At 39.8% G+C, this 16,466-nt stretch overlaps 1 protein-coding gene across 10 annotated transcripts in view; it reads left to right on the forward strand.

Moving 5' to 3' along the window:
• The window catches only part of RHOT1 (ras homolog family member T1), a 57,404-nt gene extending 50,127 nt beyond the window's left edge, over positions 1 to 7,277 (forward strand). For 7 of the 10 annotated variants that reach the window (XR_004972849.1, XR_004972850.1, XR_004972851.1 and 4 more), the window contains one exon: positions 6,172 to 7,277. Coding sequence is in view for 7 of the 10 variants with exons in the window: in XM_036340534.1 (XP_036196427.1) it covers positions 6,172 to 6,289 (118 nt within the window). In the remaining 3 variants the exon portion in view is untranslated. Of the gene's footprint in view, positions 1 to 4,629; positions 4,774 to 6,171 lie in introns of all 10 variants that reach the window. The other 3 variants (XM_036340532.1, XM_036340533.1, XM_036340535.1) reach the window with 2 other exon arrangements.
• Positions 7,278 to 16,466: the final 9,189 nt, after the last annotated feature.

Here is a 16,466-nt window from a genome sequence, read left to right on the forward strand (position 1 = left end):
TTGGATAAATACTGTTGTTTTGATTTTTAACCTATTTTGAGAAATAGCTTATTAGAATATTCATGCCTACTAATTCAGTCAGGAAAATTGTCATTATTAAAATTATTATTAACAATACAAGCATTTTTATTAGAAATAAATATTTAAAAAATGCTTCACCAGGAAGAAGCATTGAGAGGAATAAAAGCAGGGAGGTTTGGAATTTTTTTTATGTGACTTATTAAAAACAGAAAACTTAATTATAGTTTTGGTGACCTCAATACAGTTTTCAACTTGGGTTAGGTAATTGAAATAGCAAAAAGCTATATATGATACGTATGAGCCCTAGTAACTTTAGGTTACATGCATGACCATTATATAGGCTGTTTCAAAGTATTAACTTAAAACTCCATACCTGAGATACGTAGATGGATAGAATTATAAAATTAGAAGATCATTCACATTAGTGCATTTGTACACCTGAGTTGTGTTTGGAAAGGATAAAATGATGAGTGACAAAAATTAAAAATAGGAAATTCAAATTTGTTTCTGACAAGCTTCAGGGGAGGCCTGATAAAAAGTCTGGGTAGAACTACTCTTCCTACAGTCTCTTGGCTTTGTTGCTTTTCAGTATGTTCTACTCTACTGTTCTGTCCTCTGCATAATAGTTTGCAACCCAAGACATGGTTAATCGATATCTGGATCTCACTGAATTCTCCCCCTTCCTCACATTCTAATTTTTGCAGATTTTTAGATCTCTTTAATATAGTTTCCATATCCCAGATATATAAAGTCCTGTGACACATAAAAAAATTAAACATATCCTATGAGAGTAGCTAAAATGGGTTTAATGCCATTGAACCCTTTGGGATTTGATTATTTTAAGTTTCTAAATATTGCAATTGATAACAGTTCCTTTTTTTATTATTTGTTCAATACATTTAACCCATAAAGATTTTGAGTCTTGTTCTTATATTCACCATAAATTGCAGAGTTAATCAAAAGCATCTTGTATGCCTGCTTTAAGGCATTCTGTGCAGAGGTACTTGGGAATTTTGGTCACTCTGTTTTATGCCTGGTGTGACTCTTCACAAAGAGAATTCGTTTTCTTTTTTTTTCACCCGAGGATATTTTTTCCATTGATCTTTTAGAGAGAGTGGAAGAGAGAGGGAAAAACAGAGAGAAACATCAACGTGAGAGAAACCCATCAATTGGTTGCCTCCTGTGCATGCCCCAACCAGGGCCCGGGCCAGGGAAGAGCCTTCAACCAAGGTGCATGCCCTTGACTGGAATTGAACCCAGGACCCTTGGTCCACTGAGCCAAACCTAGGCTCAGTGCCACAAAGAAAATTCTTAATTTAACTCTTTATTGCCTGAATTTTGAAACATTTCCTTCTCTCTGCCTTATTAAGCAGCAGCCTTAATAATACCCAAGCCCATTAGCTCAGGCACAGACACATAACCCAATGTAATAAAAATGGAGAACAGAGAAAAAAGAAATAATACCCAAGCCCAAATATAGTGATCGGCTCCCACATCTGTGTCAGGAAGTGTTTGTCATCTGATGGACATATGTGCCTTCAGCACTTCTCAGACACAAAGCCAGCATCCACCTACGAACTTGAAAGCTCTGATAAGCTTCAAATGATTGATTAAGGTTATATTTCAGCAGTTAGTCATCATTTCTTATGTTCTAAAGAGATACTACTGAACTAAATGATCTTATTCCAAATAGAGTAGGAAAATGTAATGATTCTGGCATAGCAATAGATTTTTTTTTTTAAAGAACCTTTATACACACACTTGCACACACACATTTTTTAACCCTGTAATATTCATCTTGGGAAACTATATCCTAAATATAGAGAGAAATCTTACGTAGAAAGTTATTCATCACTTTACTTATAGTCACCAGTAAATCGAGAATAGCCACCATTAGGATAATAGAATACAATGTAGCTATTTAAAATTATGTTTCTATAATATATGGAAAAGTCCTTACATAATAGTTTTTTTTTAAAGGATATAACATTATATAAACTATACACATTGTGTTTGCAGCTGTGTAAGAAATACATAGAGCCTGGCTTGCATGGCCCAGTGGTTGAGTCTCCATCTATGAATCAGGAGGTCACGGTCCGATTCCCAGACAGGGCATATGCCCAGGTTGCAGGCTCGATCCCCAGTGTGGGGTGTGCTGGAGGCAGCCGATCAATGATTCTCTCTCATCATTGATGTTTCTCTCTCTCCCTCTCCCATCCTCTCTGAAATCAATAAAAAAATATTTTTTAAAAAAAGAAATACATAGAAAACTTCTAAAAAGAAATGCCCCAAATTTTAATTAGTTGCCTAGGACTCCGTGGTCGGCAAACTGTGGCTCGCGAGCTACATGCGGCTCTTTGGCCCCTTGAGTGTGGCTCTTCCTAAGCCTTAGGAGTACCCTAATTAAGTTAATAACAATGTACCTACCTATATAGTTTGAGTTTAAAAAATTTGGCTCTCAAAAGAAATTTCAGTCGTACTGTTGATATTTGGCTCTGTTGACTAATGAGTTTGCTAACCACTGCCTTAGGTGATAGGACTGTCGTTGATTTTTTTCCCTACTTTATTTTGCACATATCTTACAATGAGCATATATTACCTTTTTAATACTAAAATACTTTAAGAATCCCTAACTGGTTTGGCTCAGTGGATAGAGCGTCGGCCTGCGGACTGAAGGGTCCCGGGTTCGATTCTGGTCAAGGGCATGTACCTTGGCTGCAGGCACATCCCCAGTAGGAGGTTGATCGATGTTTCTCTCTCATCGATGTTTCTAACTCTCTATCCCTCTCCCTTCCTCTCTGTAAAAAATCAATAAAATATATTAAAAAATAAAATAAAATATTTTAAGAAGAAAGAAAAAGTATGCAATAAGATATGATATATTATAATTCTAAGTTGATATTTTATGTGAGTCATTTTGAAAGAATTATACTTTTGAATTATGGAAGAATTATTTTTGCTTGAATTTAGAAATGAATTGGGAGGCAGCTTTATGAAACTGTTATTCTGCTTCTACTTGAGACCTAAAATGAGAAGCATGACTCAGTTCTTAATAATTATGAAATACAATTAAGATGGCACTCTTCTTTTTTTGTTTGTTTTTTCAAATGTTAATCCTCTCCCAAGGATATATTTTTCATTAATGAGAGAAAGAGAGAGAGAGAGAGAGAGAGAGAGAGAGAGAGAGAGAGAGAGAGAGAATAAATGAATCATCAGTGTGAGAAAAAAATCATCCATTGGTTGCCTCACGTACACACCTCGATCAGGGATCGAACCTGCGACCCTTCGATTCACAGGATGACACTAACCAGTGAGCACGCCAGCCAGCAAGATGGCACTATTCTTTATTCAGATGTTTCAGTTACCTAAGCAACAACAAATGTGCCATCCATTAGAAATGCTTTCTATTCTGTAAATAGAGCCTTGTTGGTGCTGCTTTTAAATGCACATGGCAAAGGCATGAAATAGTTCTCCAGGTAGCTTTCTGTGTCTAGAAGTGTGATTTTCCATGTCTAAAAGTGCCTGAAGCAACTACTGTAACATTAATAGAATCATTAAAATATATTTTGAGTTAATAGTTCAATTTTTAACTAGCTATATCTTGAGCATGTATCTATGTTGTATACAAATATGAACTGTTTTGCCTATGGAAGGTTATACTACAGCTTGGGGAAAATAATTACTATCTGAAAATGCAAAAGAAAACTAAGCAATAAAGTCAGTCAGAATACATTATTTTTTGAATGGTATTACTTTCTTAAAATACAACAAAAGGAGCTATGATCATAAGCTTCTATACTTGAATATTTATGAGAAATTATTTTGACTGATTTTAATGTGATTGCAGCTAGCTTTAATCCTAACCCCTTTCTCTCCCTAAGTTAAAAAATAAATGTAAAAAATTTCAGAAAAATCCTCCATCAGTGAAAATGCACAAAAATCACACAGACACCAAAGCTTGAAGCAAAAGCTCTAATGCACATTTAACCTATGTTCTCACTTTAAATTCTGTACATCTCTATTGACTTGGAATTGTAAACTTTGAAACCTTCATCATAAGATCATAACAGTCTATGAATTTGGAATGTTGGACTCAATTTTTCACAGATGTATTTTGTAGGTTTTGGTAGTCTGAAATTAGAAACATCTATAAACCTTCTGATTAATAGTTGTTAGCCTCATTTTCAATGAATACTTATGGCCACCACATGTTGTCAGGTACTGCTTAGGGCAGCGGTTGCCAACCTTTCAGACCTCACAGACCACCAGTTGGTGACTGCTGGCTTAGGGTATTGGTTTCAAGGGCTTCCCTTAGTGTTTTGGATATACCAAGATCAGCCTCTGAGGGATATGTAGAGAATGTATATTACAGCCTTAGGTTTCCTTGCCTATTATGCGAGTATTTTAAAGAGTACATATAGATAGATTTTTTTTTAAGTTTTGCAATTTGCTATAGAATACATTTATTTTAAATATAGAAAGCATAAGATGTATCATATAGGGTGGCAACTCAATTTCTGTGTGGGCTGTTTAATTGAGAGACGTTATTTTCAGTCTCCTTTTGTGAGCTCTGCTGTGAACTGCAAACTGTGTGCATGTGTATAAAAGGTTAAGAGCCCGGGTAGCTGAGTGGGGTGCCATGCTGTTAGCAGACGACGAAGGCAGTATTACTCACCAGGTGCACGCCGTCAGCTCTGTTGAAGATTCCATCTTCATGGAGTCATCTCATGGTCCACTTTTTCTTGAAGCCAGGTAACATTTCCCACAAGCAGTGGGTTGTTGGCCTTGTTGGAGTTTTTCCAGCTGGAAAAACTCAAACCTAAGTAGTCTCCTCCCTAACTTTAAACAAACAAATCAATAAATAAAACATTGCCTGTTGAAAGAACTAATTCGAAAGGTGGAATGAATCTGTGTTATCACTTTGCTTTGCAAAATAATAATTATGTAAGGAGTGATTTTTTTTTTTTTTTAATAGAAACTGGGGAGGATAAGAAACCGGAGTGCTGAGTGTTGTTTTGCAGGGTGCAAAGCATGGAGCGCTCTGGATTGTAGTATAGTCTTGTTTCCAGGAATGTACAGATTGCATTTTGTGATAACTAATCTGATCACTCTTTGTCTATTACTGAGGCACAGTAGTTTTATACAATTTCTCTTCTTGGCTCTTAATTCTTTTGCATGTAACAGTGTCTTGGTCTTTTGATGATGTATGATTTTTGCTTCAAACCTGTTTGTTTAACTTAGTTATAAAATAACCTGAACTAGACAGTCTCTCTAAGCTCTTAATTCTACATCACCTCCATTGTGTTCACTTAACTAAAACTTCCGTGACGCTTGAATAAAATGTTCCAACCTTTGCTTTAAAGCTTTATCCTCTTCATGGTAAGCTGTCATACTTGAGACTCTTGAGGGTGCTTAGCAGTGTTATTAACTGAGCATGCTCACAAACTCAGTTTGTGGTACAGGCTGTCCCTATTCTTGTCATGCATAATATGGCTTTTTTTTTTTTTTACATCATTTACTTTTCATTCCATCATGTTACACTATGTTCTTTAGTTGATACCATTGTCACTGCCTGTCTGACTAATACCAGAGTTTGTTTGTTTGTTTTCCTTTCTTTAATCAGCATTAACCAAATTAATGCACACTGGTAAATCTTCCCCACCCCCTTTGCTATTTTTGGGGTAAATTTTTATGGGGCTCAGTATTTCCAAACTTGACTTTAAGCATTGCTCTTAGAAAAGTATTGTCACTTGTCGCTTAACTGCTTACAAGATAGCTTTCAATTCCTGGGGACTCAAAATTGCACATTAAGTTCCTTTCATTTTGAAGGACCATGGTGGTATTAAAAAGTGGTACATGATTTGTCTAAGTTCTCCATTTCCCATGTGAAGAAAATGTATAAAAATTTAAATGTTTACTCTCAAATCGTAGTTCATTGTAAAGACAGTTATTTTTATTGATGTCCACATTGCAAGGTAATGATCAACTAAGCAATGTACATGTGGCTATACTGATAAATGTTTTTAATTAAGCATTACCGTATGCAATTAGCCTGACAAGTGTGCTAATACTTCCCTAAAAGTAGACTGTTAATACTGGTGTTTTCATACTAATCATGTTTTCAACATTAATTATATTTTCTGACTACAGGCACGTGACACAAGCTGACCTCAAGAGTTCCACGTTTTGGCTTCGAGCAAGTTTTGGTGCTACTGTTTTTGCCGTTTTGGGCTTTGCCATGTACAAAGCATTATTGAAACAGCGATGATTTAAAACAAAAAAATACTGGCCCCTACCAAAAACAAATACTTTTATGTACATTCTGAATGCTTTAAATTCTGCTAGAAATATTGACATATTTATACATGCAGAGTTACTTTATTAATTATTTGTAATTCGTGCATAAGAGTATTTTAACGATAGTTGTAACTGCAGTATTGGCTAGCATATGGAAAGAAACAGCTTAACAGCCAGACTAAAGTGGCTAAATTCCAGAGGCCAAAAGGGAATGTTTTGTAAATAATGTACATATTCAGGCAAGATATGGTCTCCCAAACTGAGTTCTAGAAATGATATTTCTAGATGTTTCTACATGGTATTGTTAGTGCTCAGTTGGCTCACTCTCCTAGGCTTAAGTCAGTTCAGAGATTGTATTTACTCATGGATCACTTATTTATTTACATTTACTCCGAATGATCTTTGGGTCCTTTAAGTACAGGAGGCACAATTTACCACTTTCTCTCCGTTTGTAAAAACAAACAAGTCATTGTCAGCTTACCAGCACAACCTTCTTTCAGTCACTTGGGTAGGCCAGCCTGGAAGCCACCGGGCTAGCTAGACAGTTGTATAACTGAGTGTGAGGAGCTTTAAGGAAGGAGGAGCTAAAGGCAATTAGAGGTGTTACCTGCGCGATTATGTTGCTTCCTTTGTCAGGATGTTGAATTTTATAGCCCTTTCAATCAAATGAGAAAAAAGATTTGTATATTATCAATGTTTTTAGTTCAAATAAACAGTCACCACTGCAACAATTGAATTTCCTCCCAAAGTGTAAATCATTCTACAAGGGCTGTGTCTGTCCTAGTGATTCAGCAGCTGCATGTATCATGAAGTGTTCTATGTCTGTCTGGGATAACCTAGAAGCAGCACTTTTTTAAATGGTAAAATAAGTCTGATGAATATAAACTCTCATGATAAACCTATTTTTTCCATCATTGACCTTTTCAAGTATTTAAATAAATGACCACTGTGTACTGTGATCCTGGGTTTTGTGTCTTACAAAGTAAATATTCCTGTATAGATGTAAGTGAAATCCTGTGCTTTCTATCTTCCTACCTTGAAAGTACTCATTATATATAAAAATATAATACTCATTAGGAAAGAAGATAAGTATGATTTGTGTGTATAATAGGAAATCAAAGACTAGATTGTTGTTTTCCTCTGCACACACTTCACTAGTGTTGTTTCTACTATAATTCACATGTTTCTTTTCTCCTTTAGCGTGGACTTTCCCCCTTTGCTCTTCTGAGAAATGTTTTCTCATAAGATCACACTTCTCTTTTTTTTTTAATCTTTATTATTGAAAGTATCACATAGGTCTAGGTCCTCCTTTTCCCCCCATTAACCTCCCCCAGGCCCTCACCACCCCTTTGTCTGTGTCCACAGGTTATGCATATATGCATACAAGCTCATTGATCTCTTCCCACTCACCCTCCCTTGCCTTCCCTCTGAAGGACACACTTCTTGAGCAGCTACTAGCAGCATAACTTACTGGCTGTAGCCTTGTAAATAGCATGTGCCCTATGTACTTGTGTACTTCTCTGTCTCCCCTCCCCCATTTTATTCCCAACTTGAGGAAAAGGAAAATTAAGTAAAATCTGGCAACTCCTCATTTGCATTATTTTCTGAGAGAATTCCATTTACCAAATAAATTTGTCAGTTACACAGCTTCCAATGACAGTTAACTCTTCCCTTCCAAGTTCTTCCCTGTTCAGACTAAACCATGAATATTTCTTATAAATTGTTGCATTTGTGAGAAACAGGGGCAAAAAGGTAGTTTGCCAGTAGGTAGAAAGTGTTGTATTACTTATTTAGATTTTTCTCTCTTAGTCTTTTTATTTGAAAGTTTAAATGTCCGATTCACAGAAGACAGACAGGCAGTGTCCTAGGTCTCCCCGCTCAGCCTAGCAGCCTCCTCTGCTTCAGTTAGGCCAGACAGGGCAGGTTTGCAGAGGGAATGCTCACCGGTGTCTCCTCTTCAACCTACAGGCTCATGCGGATATTTTTCATTTCACATCCACTTTAGAGACTCGGTAATGCAGGGAGTTACGTGAATAAATACAGTAATAGGATTCTCCCAGCTTTAACATTTACTCAGAGTATGCAAGCCGTCGGAGTACTAAGGAAATGGAAACTTGAAGATAGGAGATCTTTCACTTTGCACCAATTACATTATCTCTGAAATGGACAATTCTGAGAATGTTTGCTATAACATTTTAATGAATAGTGAGGCAGTCATGTGAAGAAACATCGCTTTGAAGGTTTGCAGTCCTGTGGCATAATGGAATAGCTTAGCTTTACTGAGCACATCAAAGTCTGCCGTTTCTTTCCATTCATACAGCTTTCTCTTTCACATTTGACCAAAAACAGCAATAGCCCACATTGTGGGACTTAGAAATGCTGCAATGGGAGTAGGGTCTGCTGTCAGGGGCTTGGGGAGCACATAACCATTCTGACATGGCCTCTGAAGGAAGTGGGAGGAGGGCTGCACACGTATGTGCATCACCTGTCAGGGGCAGGCACCAAAATGACAGTGGACTGATGAGCCAGTTTTCTGACCTCAGGGAAGGCAACTGAAAAATGAATAGCAGGGGAGAAACGGGTAAGGGCTCAGACTCTGGGTGGAGCATAAATCTTCCTTCAATAGTCCTCAGAATGGACCTGGTGTTAGCTTTGATGCCCTTTTGTTTGATTTGACCTAATAGTCAATATAAAAATATGCACAACTCTTCAAAATGAGGATGTGACCTAGTTTTCAAAAAGATTTATTTGGCATTGTTCTTTCATTTTTATTTTTTATTTCATTTTTTTATTGGTTGATTTTAGGAAGAGAAACATGGATTTTTGTTGTTCCACTTATTGATGCATTCATTGGTTGGTTCTCATCCCTTAAAATTTTTTTAAATATATTTTTATTTTTATTGATTTCAGAGAGGAAGGGAGAAAGAGCTAGAAACATCCATGATGAGAATCATTGATTGGCTGTATCTTGCACGCCCTCTATTGGGGATCAAGCCCACAACCCGGGCATGTGCCCTTGACTGAAATTGAACCCAGGACCCTTCAGTCCGCAGGCTGACGCTCTATCCACTGAGCAAACCCGCTAGGGCCCATCCTTTAATTTTTAATAGTCCCATGTGTTTTGTAGGAAGTTCATTGGGGGCTAGATACTTTTTGAGAAATATCACATGTCAAGAAACTAAATTTATTTTTAGAGTATGAGAATGCTCCACACAGGCAGCCTCACTCCAACAACCTTGACCCCCGCCCCCAGATTCACAGCCCCAGTAGCCCACTTATTAAAAGTAAGTCTTATAACGCAATCAAAAGTCTCCATCGGTGAGAGCAAATGTCTGTTAACCTGTCTGCCCTCCGCTCTATGGAAGTCTCCACCTGTGAGTATCACAATAATGTATGTCAGATTTCTCTAGTACATCCCAAATTCAAACACTGTCCCCTCGGCCCCCATGGCACACCCACACTTGTCAGACCATTTGTTCCAGTTATTTTCGATTCAGAAAGTGTGGGCACCTTATGAGAAGGCGAGATTTTGACATCCTTAGGAAACACTAACAGTACAGGGCCATCTGGTTCTAGCTGTATTTTCCAATGACAGTGTTTGGTCTGTTGGTTTCATTTTCTCCTTCAGCAGAGACACTTGCAGAAGTCAGACAGTGAAACAGACATTGTCATTCCTTCTGGGTTTGGAAGCTGCATGTTGATGCACACCCAAGAGGAATTGCCAGTGTTGTCTTCATACACTGAAGAACCCAGATGCCACAAGGACACGTTTTCCTCCGCCAGCATTTTCCTGTTCCTGGCTTACATATAAGTCTTTTATAATCAAATAATCCTTGCAAGTGTTTATTGGAATGATATGGGTGTATATGCTGTAATGTAACTTATGGGTTGCGGACTTTCTCTGTAAAGGGTCAGATAGTAAACATTAGAGACTTGCAGCTATCAATACTGTCCATGAAAAAGGAGTCACAGACACCATGTCAGCAAATAAGTCTGGCTGCATTTCTTTTTTTTAATTGATTTTTTAAATTTTTATTTTTTAAAAATTCTTTATTGTTGGAAGTATTACATATGTCCCCTTTTCCCCCCATTGACCTCCTCCAGCCCGCCCCCTTTTTAATTGATTTTTAGAGAGAGAGGAAGGGAAAGGGAGAGCGAAGCATCGAAGGGCTGCCTCCTGCATGCCCTGCATCTTGTGCATGTACCCCTGACTGGGAATCAAACCGGCAACATTTCAGTGCACAGGATGACACCCAGCCAACTGAGCCATACCAGCACCTGACTGCATGTCAATAAAACTTTGCTCATAAGCACTGAAATTTGAATGTCATGTAATTTCCACTTGTCACAGTATATTCTTATTTTGATTTTTTTTGAAATATATTTTTATTGATTTCAGAGAGGAAGGAAGAGAGAGAAACATCAATGATGAGAGAGAATCATTGATCAGCTGACTCCTGCACGCCTCCTACTGGAGATCAAGCCCGCAGCCCAGGGAATGTGCCCTGACCGGGAATGGAACTGTGACCTCCTGGTTCATAGGTCAATGCTCAACCACTGAGTCACACAGCTGGGCCATAAGTATAATTTTTATTTTTTTTTAAAAAAAAGAACTAATGTCTTCCCTTTCCACTTGTAAATCTTTCAATTTTATTATATGTGCTGCCAAAGCATGCACCAAAATTTAAATCTTAAGGTGGTTTACCAGACCCTGCAGACCTGGCACCAGAATTCCTTTGTCGCCAAATCTGCACTCTCCCATATACTACACTCTAGTCAAGTCCTTCAGCCCTAAAGATGTTCACTGTTGAGCGCTTTGTAGATGCTCCCTTGCTCTTAAACCCTCTCCTCTGCGTCTCAGGAGATCAAGGCCAGGCTGCCAGTTTCCAGGAGCTGCATCTTGCTGTTGAGGCTGCACCTGTCCACTTCCTGCCCCTGTTCTCAGCATGACATTCCTGCCCTCACCTGTGCTTTGTCCAGAGACCATCTTCTTGACTCTAGAGATTCCGTTAAAGGTTTGTAAGTAGAAGATTGACGTACAACGCAGGTCTTGGCAAATTGCCCTTTCCCCTGTCGCTGAGAAATTGAACCTAGGGTAGCCGGCCAGTCTCCATCCTGCCTAGCTGTGCCTTACTGAGGCTCAGATCTTTGCCCCACCTGCCACACTCCTGCCTCAAGGACCAGGGCGGGTACATAGTTATCTTGCTTGTGTCTAACTTGATTTTTCTTGATTTATGCAGCCCTTTCTTGAGAAGCAACTGGATTCAGTCACTGCAGCCATTGTGGAAACACTGGCTAGCAGCCCTGAAAACTAAGTGAGCTCTCAGAGGTATTGGGAATTCACTGGGTTATAGGTAGAGTAGAAACACATGGACTTAAGACCTAAGACCCAAGTTTGAATCCCAACTTGGCCACATTCACTGTGAAAATTACTTGCTTTTTCTGGCTCTGTTTTTCTCTCTATAGAATGAAGAGTAGGATCATTGTGCACATTCACTGAGCTCTGTCCTTGGAGGGTGTTATTTCACCTTCCTCCTTCCCCCAATAGGAAATCTTTGTCCCACCCCAAGCACCACAGGGTGGCAAGCTTCTACCCCTTCTACACTTGAGCAGAGCTGCACCATTGCATCTGGGCAAGCTGGAGAGGCATGGGTGACAGCCAGGGTTTTCTTTTCCCCAGGTGTTTGGAAAAAATGCCTTGATTAAGCTGTCTTGAGTATTGGAGCCAATAAAATGTCCCTCACCCCATTGTCTTGGCAGGCAGCACAAGTCGCTGAATTTCCTATTCTGCTGCCTACTTTCTCAGTCTCTTCCTGGCTGTTGTACCTCCGCTCAACCTATGAAGTATCAGCACATCCCAAGGTCTGTCCTGACTTTCCTCTATTTTTATTTTTATTGATTTCAGACAGGAAGGGAGAAGGAGAGAGAGATTGAAACATCAATGATGAGAAACAATCATTGATTGGCTGCCTCCTGCATGCCCCCTACTGGGGATCGAGGCCACAACCTGAGCATGTGCCCTTGACCGGAATCAAACCCGGGACCCTTCAGTCCACAGGCCAACGCTCTATCCATTGAGCCAAACCAGATAGGGCTTGGCTATTACAAATCATGCAGTGAACATGGGGGTGCATATATATTTTCAAGTTAGTGGTTTTATTTTTTTTGGATAAATACCCAGAAGTGGAATTAATATATAGATATAGGTATAGGTATAGGTATAGATATAGATATAGATATAGATAGAGATATAGATAGATATAAAAAAAATTTTAATTCAGAGAGGAAGGGAGAGGGAGAGAGATAGAAACATCAATGATGAGAGAGAATCCTAGATCGGCTGCCTCATGCATGCCCCCTTACTGAGATTGAGCTCGCCACCCGGGCATGTGCCCTTGACCAAAATCGAACTGGGACTCTTCAGTCCGCAGGCCAACGCTCTATCCACTGAACCACACCAGCCAGGGCCCCAGAAGTGGAATTTAGACCATGTGGTAGTTCTAATTTGAATTTATTAAGGAACCTCCTTACTGTTTTCTATAGTAGCTGCACCATTTACAGTTCCACCATCAATATACTAGTACAAGGATTCCCTTTTCTCCACTTCCTTGCCAACATTTGTTACTTCTTATCTTTTTTATATTAGCCATTCTAATAGATGTGAGGTGATATCTCATTGAGGTCTTGATTTGTATTTTCCTGATGATTAGTGAAATTGAGTATCTTTTCATGTACCTGTTGGCCATATGTATGTCCTCTTAGGAAAAATGTTTGTTCAGATCTTCTGCTCTTTTTTAAATTAGTGTTTGTGGGGTTTTTTGTTTTTGTTTGTTTTTGCTGTTGAATTACATGGGTTCTTCATATATTTTGGATATTAACCCCTTATAAGATACATGATTTGCAAAGATTTTCCCCCATTCATTGGGTTGCCTTTTCATTTTCTTGGTGATTTTTTGTTGTCGTTGCTCTGCAGAAAGTTTTTAGTTTGATGTAGTCCCACTTGCTTGTTTTTGCTTTGTTGCCTTTGATTTTGGTATCGGATTAAAAAATCCTCACCAAGACTAATGACAGGTATCTTATTCCTCTGTACTCAGTGCCTAGAGCAATATTTGGCATAAAGTTGGTGCTCAATTAATATTTTTGAATGAATGAACAGGCAAATAAATGAACTTAAGGCTATTTGTCTTAAAACTCTATGGAAATCAGTGCAACTTTTTGGACTGAGTGAGGATATACTAGTAAAACTCAAGTGAAACCCAAATATTCTGTAATGAGATACCTCTTGACAGCTGAGCTATGGCCTCAGCAAAATCAACTGCAGAATGACAGGGACTAAGATAATTCAAAGATCATAGGCCTCTGAACTTTCTTCTAGTCATCTGGTCGACAAGACTCTTTGGTCTGAAGTCAATGATCTCTTTCCTAGTGCTACTAAGGAGTATTCTATACTGCTTGGTCATTCAGAAATGCGTATTTGGAAGCTCCTGTGTATAAAGTGCTGGGCTGCGTGTCATGAGAAAAATGAAATAGTTATGGTGGGGGAGTATGCTATATCTATATAGGAAGATTTTTATCTTCTAAGAGGTAATATGTAAATAAGTGTCTACTATTTAGGTGGAAAAAGATAAGAACTATAAGAGGTGAAATCAAATATAATGGAAAATCAAGCAAAGGGCAATGTTCTCAGATTGAGGAACTCCCAAAAAGCTTTATGGAAGAGGTTTTATTCAACTTGGACCTCGAACAATTCATACATAAGTATTTAGTTAGTTTCCTTCGAAGGAATTCAGGTGCTTGTGTGCCTTGTACTACTGTGGCTGGAGATCAGCAATCACCTCTTCGAAGGAATTTCCTCCAGCGTGGTGTGCAAAAACTTAGACACACACTTCTATAAAAAAAAAAAAAAACGTCAAAGTAGGCCCTAGCTGGTTTGGCTCAGTGGATAGAGCATTGACCTGTGGACTGAAGAGTTCTGGGTTCTATTCTGGTCAAGGGGGCACATGCCCGGGTTGTGGGCTCGATCCCCAGTAGGGAGCGTGCAGGAGGCAGCTAATTAATGGTTTTTTCTCTCTCTCCCTCTCCCTTCCTCTCTGAAATCAATAAAAATATTTTTTTTAATGTCAAAGTAGCAGCTGAATTTGAAATGGACTTAGAATAGGGGTTCATCTCAAGCAGCATGAAAGCTGTGTTCACCTGTTAGGTAGAAGTGGCTGTGGAAACATGTACCCAATTATAAGCCGAATGCAGACACAGCGTCTTACATCACAATCTAGGACCCTGTGACATTTTGGGATTCACATTTTGGGAGTGAGAGTTACTGTTGACCAGAAGTGACTTCCAAAGCCCAAATGAAGACGCTCTGCCTGCCCAGCAGTCGGTGAGAAAGAATTAAGAGAAGCATGTCACTGGCCAGAGAGCCTTTCTATGTGGCCAGGGCGGTGGAGATCCCACAACAAGGGGCCTGGGAAGCCGGCCAAGGCCGCTCGCCCTCGGGTGTCTCCTGGCTGGTCTCTCTCTGCCAGGGGAGCCGCCTATCTTTAGAGCGCCCTGCTGCACTGACTTGGCTGAGCTTATATTTGTGCTGGATCAAATTTTTAAACGTCGTTTCTCTTTGTGAATCATGCCTTTTAGGATAAGATGTGTGATTCTGAAAGGCGTGAGAGGCAGGGACAGCTGCCGTTGTTGCTTCACTGGGTGCTTCTTTAGAGAAGGAAGGCACTGTCTTTCGGTCACCAATCCAACATGGTTTCTGGTCTTTAAGCTGCATTCCTAGAAGGATTAGTGTTCACCTGCTGCGTCCAGGGAACAGACCCAAGTGCTGCTTACAGTGTATTTTCACTAAAGATCTCAAGAACATAAAAGACCCCTGGCTGGGTAGGTCGGTTGGTTAGAGTGTTATCCCGACACGCCAAGGTAGCAGGTTCGATCCCTGGTCCAGGCACATAGAAGAATCAACCAATGAATGCATAAGTGGGTGGAACAACAAATTGATGTTTCTCTGTTTTCTCTATCTCTCCCTTCCTCCCTCCCTCCCTCCCTGAAATTAATTTTAAAAAATTTTTTTTAAAAGGACATAAAGGAAATCCCTAGATTCTGACACTACAAGCAAATCTAGGTCTGGGGCATTGACAGATAAGGATTTAGGGGAGCAGGCACTCGCCTCAGGTCAGTTCACATGTGCAGGGGTTCTTGATGGGGTGGTAGCCATTTCTTTCCTCTTTGTATGAGATTTCAGAGGTGCTTTACCCACTTAGCCATATTCGTTCTTAATGCCCTAGCTGGTTTGGCTCAGTGGATAGAGCGTCAGCCTGCAGACCGAAGGATCCCAGGTTTGATTCCAGTCAAGGGCACATGCCTGGGTTATGGGCTCGATCCCCAGTAGGGGACATGCAGGAGGCAGCCGATCAATGATTCCCTCTCATCATTGATGTTTCTATCACTCTCTCCCTCTCCCCTCCTCTCTGAAATCAATAAAAATTTTTTTTTTAAATTCCCAGTCAGCAGCTTGAACTCCCATTTATTTTGTAGGCAGGATGGCTCTATTAGGGTGCCCCTTCTCAAAAAATAGAAACAACAAAAAAAGGTTAACAAATCCGAGAGAGGGCATGGGGTGATAGCAGACAAGGGTAGAATGCTTGTCACAAAGATAACCTATTTTGCTTATTAATGAGTCACCTGTCCTTTGACTTCTCAAGGTCCTGGAGTAACAGGAGCCTGGCTGGCAGTGAGCTTGGGGGTGGGGGGAGCCCTACATGTGCTTCAAGTAGTGAGCAGTTTGGAATGGAGGCCAAGGTAGTGATCCCTTGATTAAGAAATGATTCCTGCCGAAACCGGTTTGGCTCAGTGGATAGAGCGTCGGCCTGCGGACTGAAGGGTCCCGGGTTCGATTCCGGTCAGGGGCATGTACCTGGGTTGCGGGCATATCCCCAGTGGGGGATGTGCAGGAGGCAGCTGATCGATGTTTCTCTCTCATCGATGTTTCTGGCTCTCTTTCTCTCTCCCTTCCTCTCTGTGAAAAATCAATAAAATATATTTAAAAAAGAAAAAAAAAGAAATGATTCCTGCCCAGCTGGTTTGGCTCAGTGGATAGAGCATTGGCCTGCAGACTGAAGGGTCCCAGGTTTGATTCCGGTCACCGGGTTGCAGGC

This window comes from Myotis myotis, unplaced genomic scaffold (assembly GCF_014108235.1).
Source record: "Myotis myotis isolate mMyoMyo1 unplaced genomic scaffold, mMyoMyo1.p scaffold_m19_p_17, whole genome shotgun sequence".
Lineage (NCBI taxonomy): Eukaryota > Metazoa > Chordata > Mammalia > Chiroptera > Vespertilionidae > Myotis > Myotis myotis.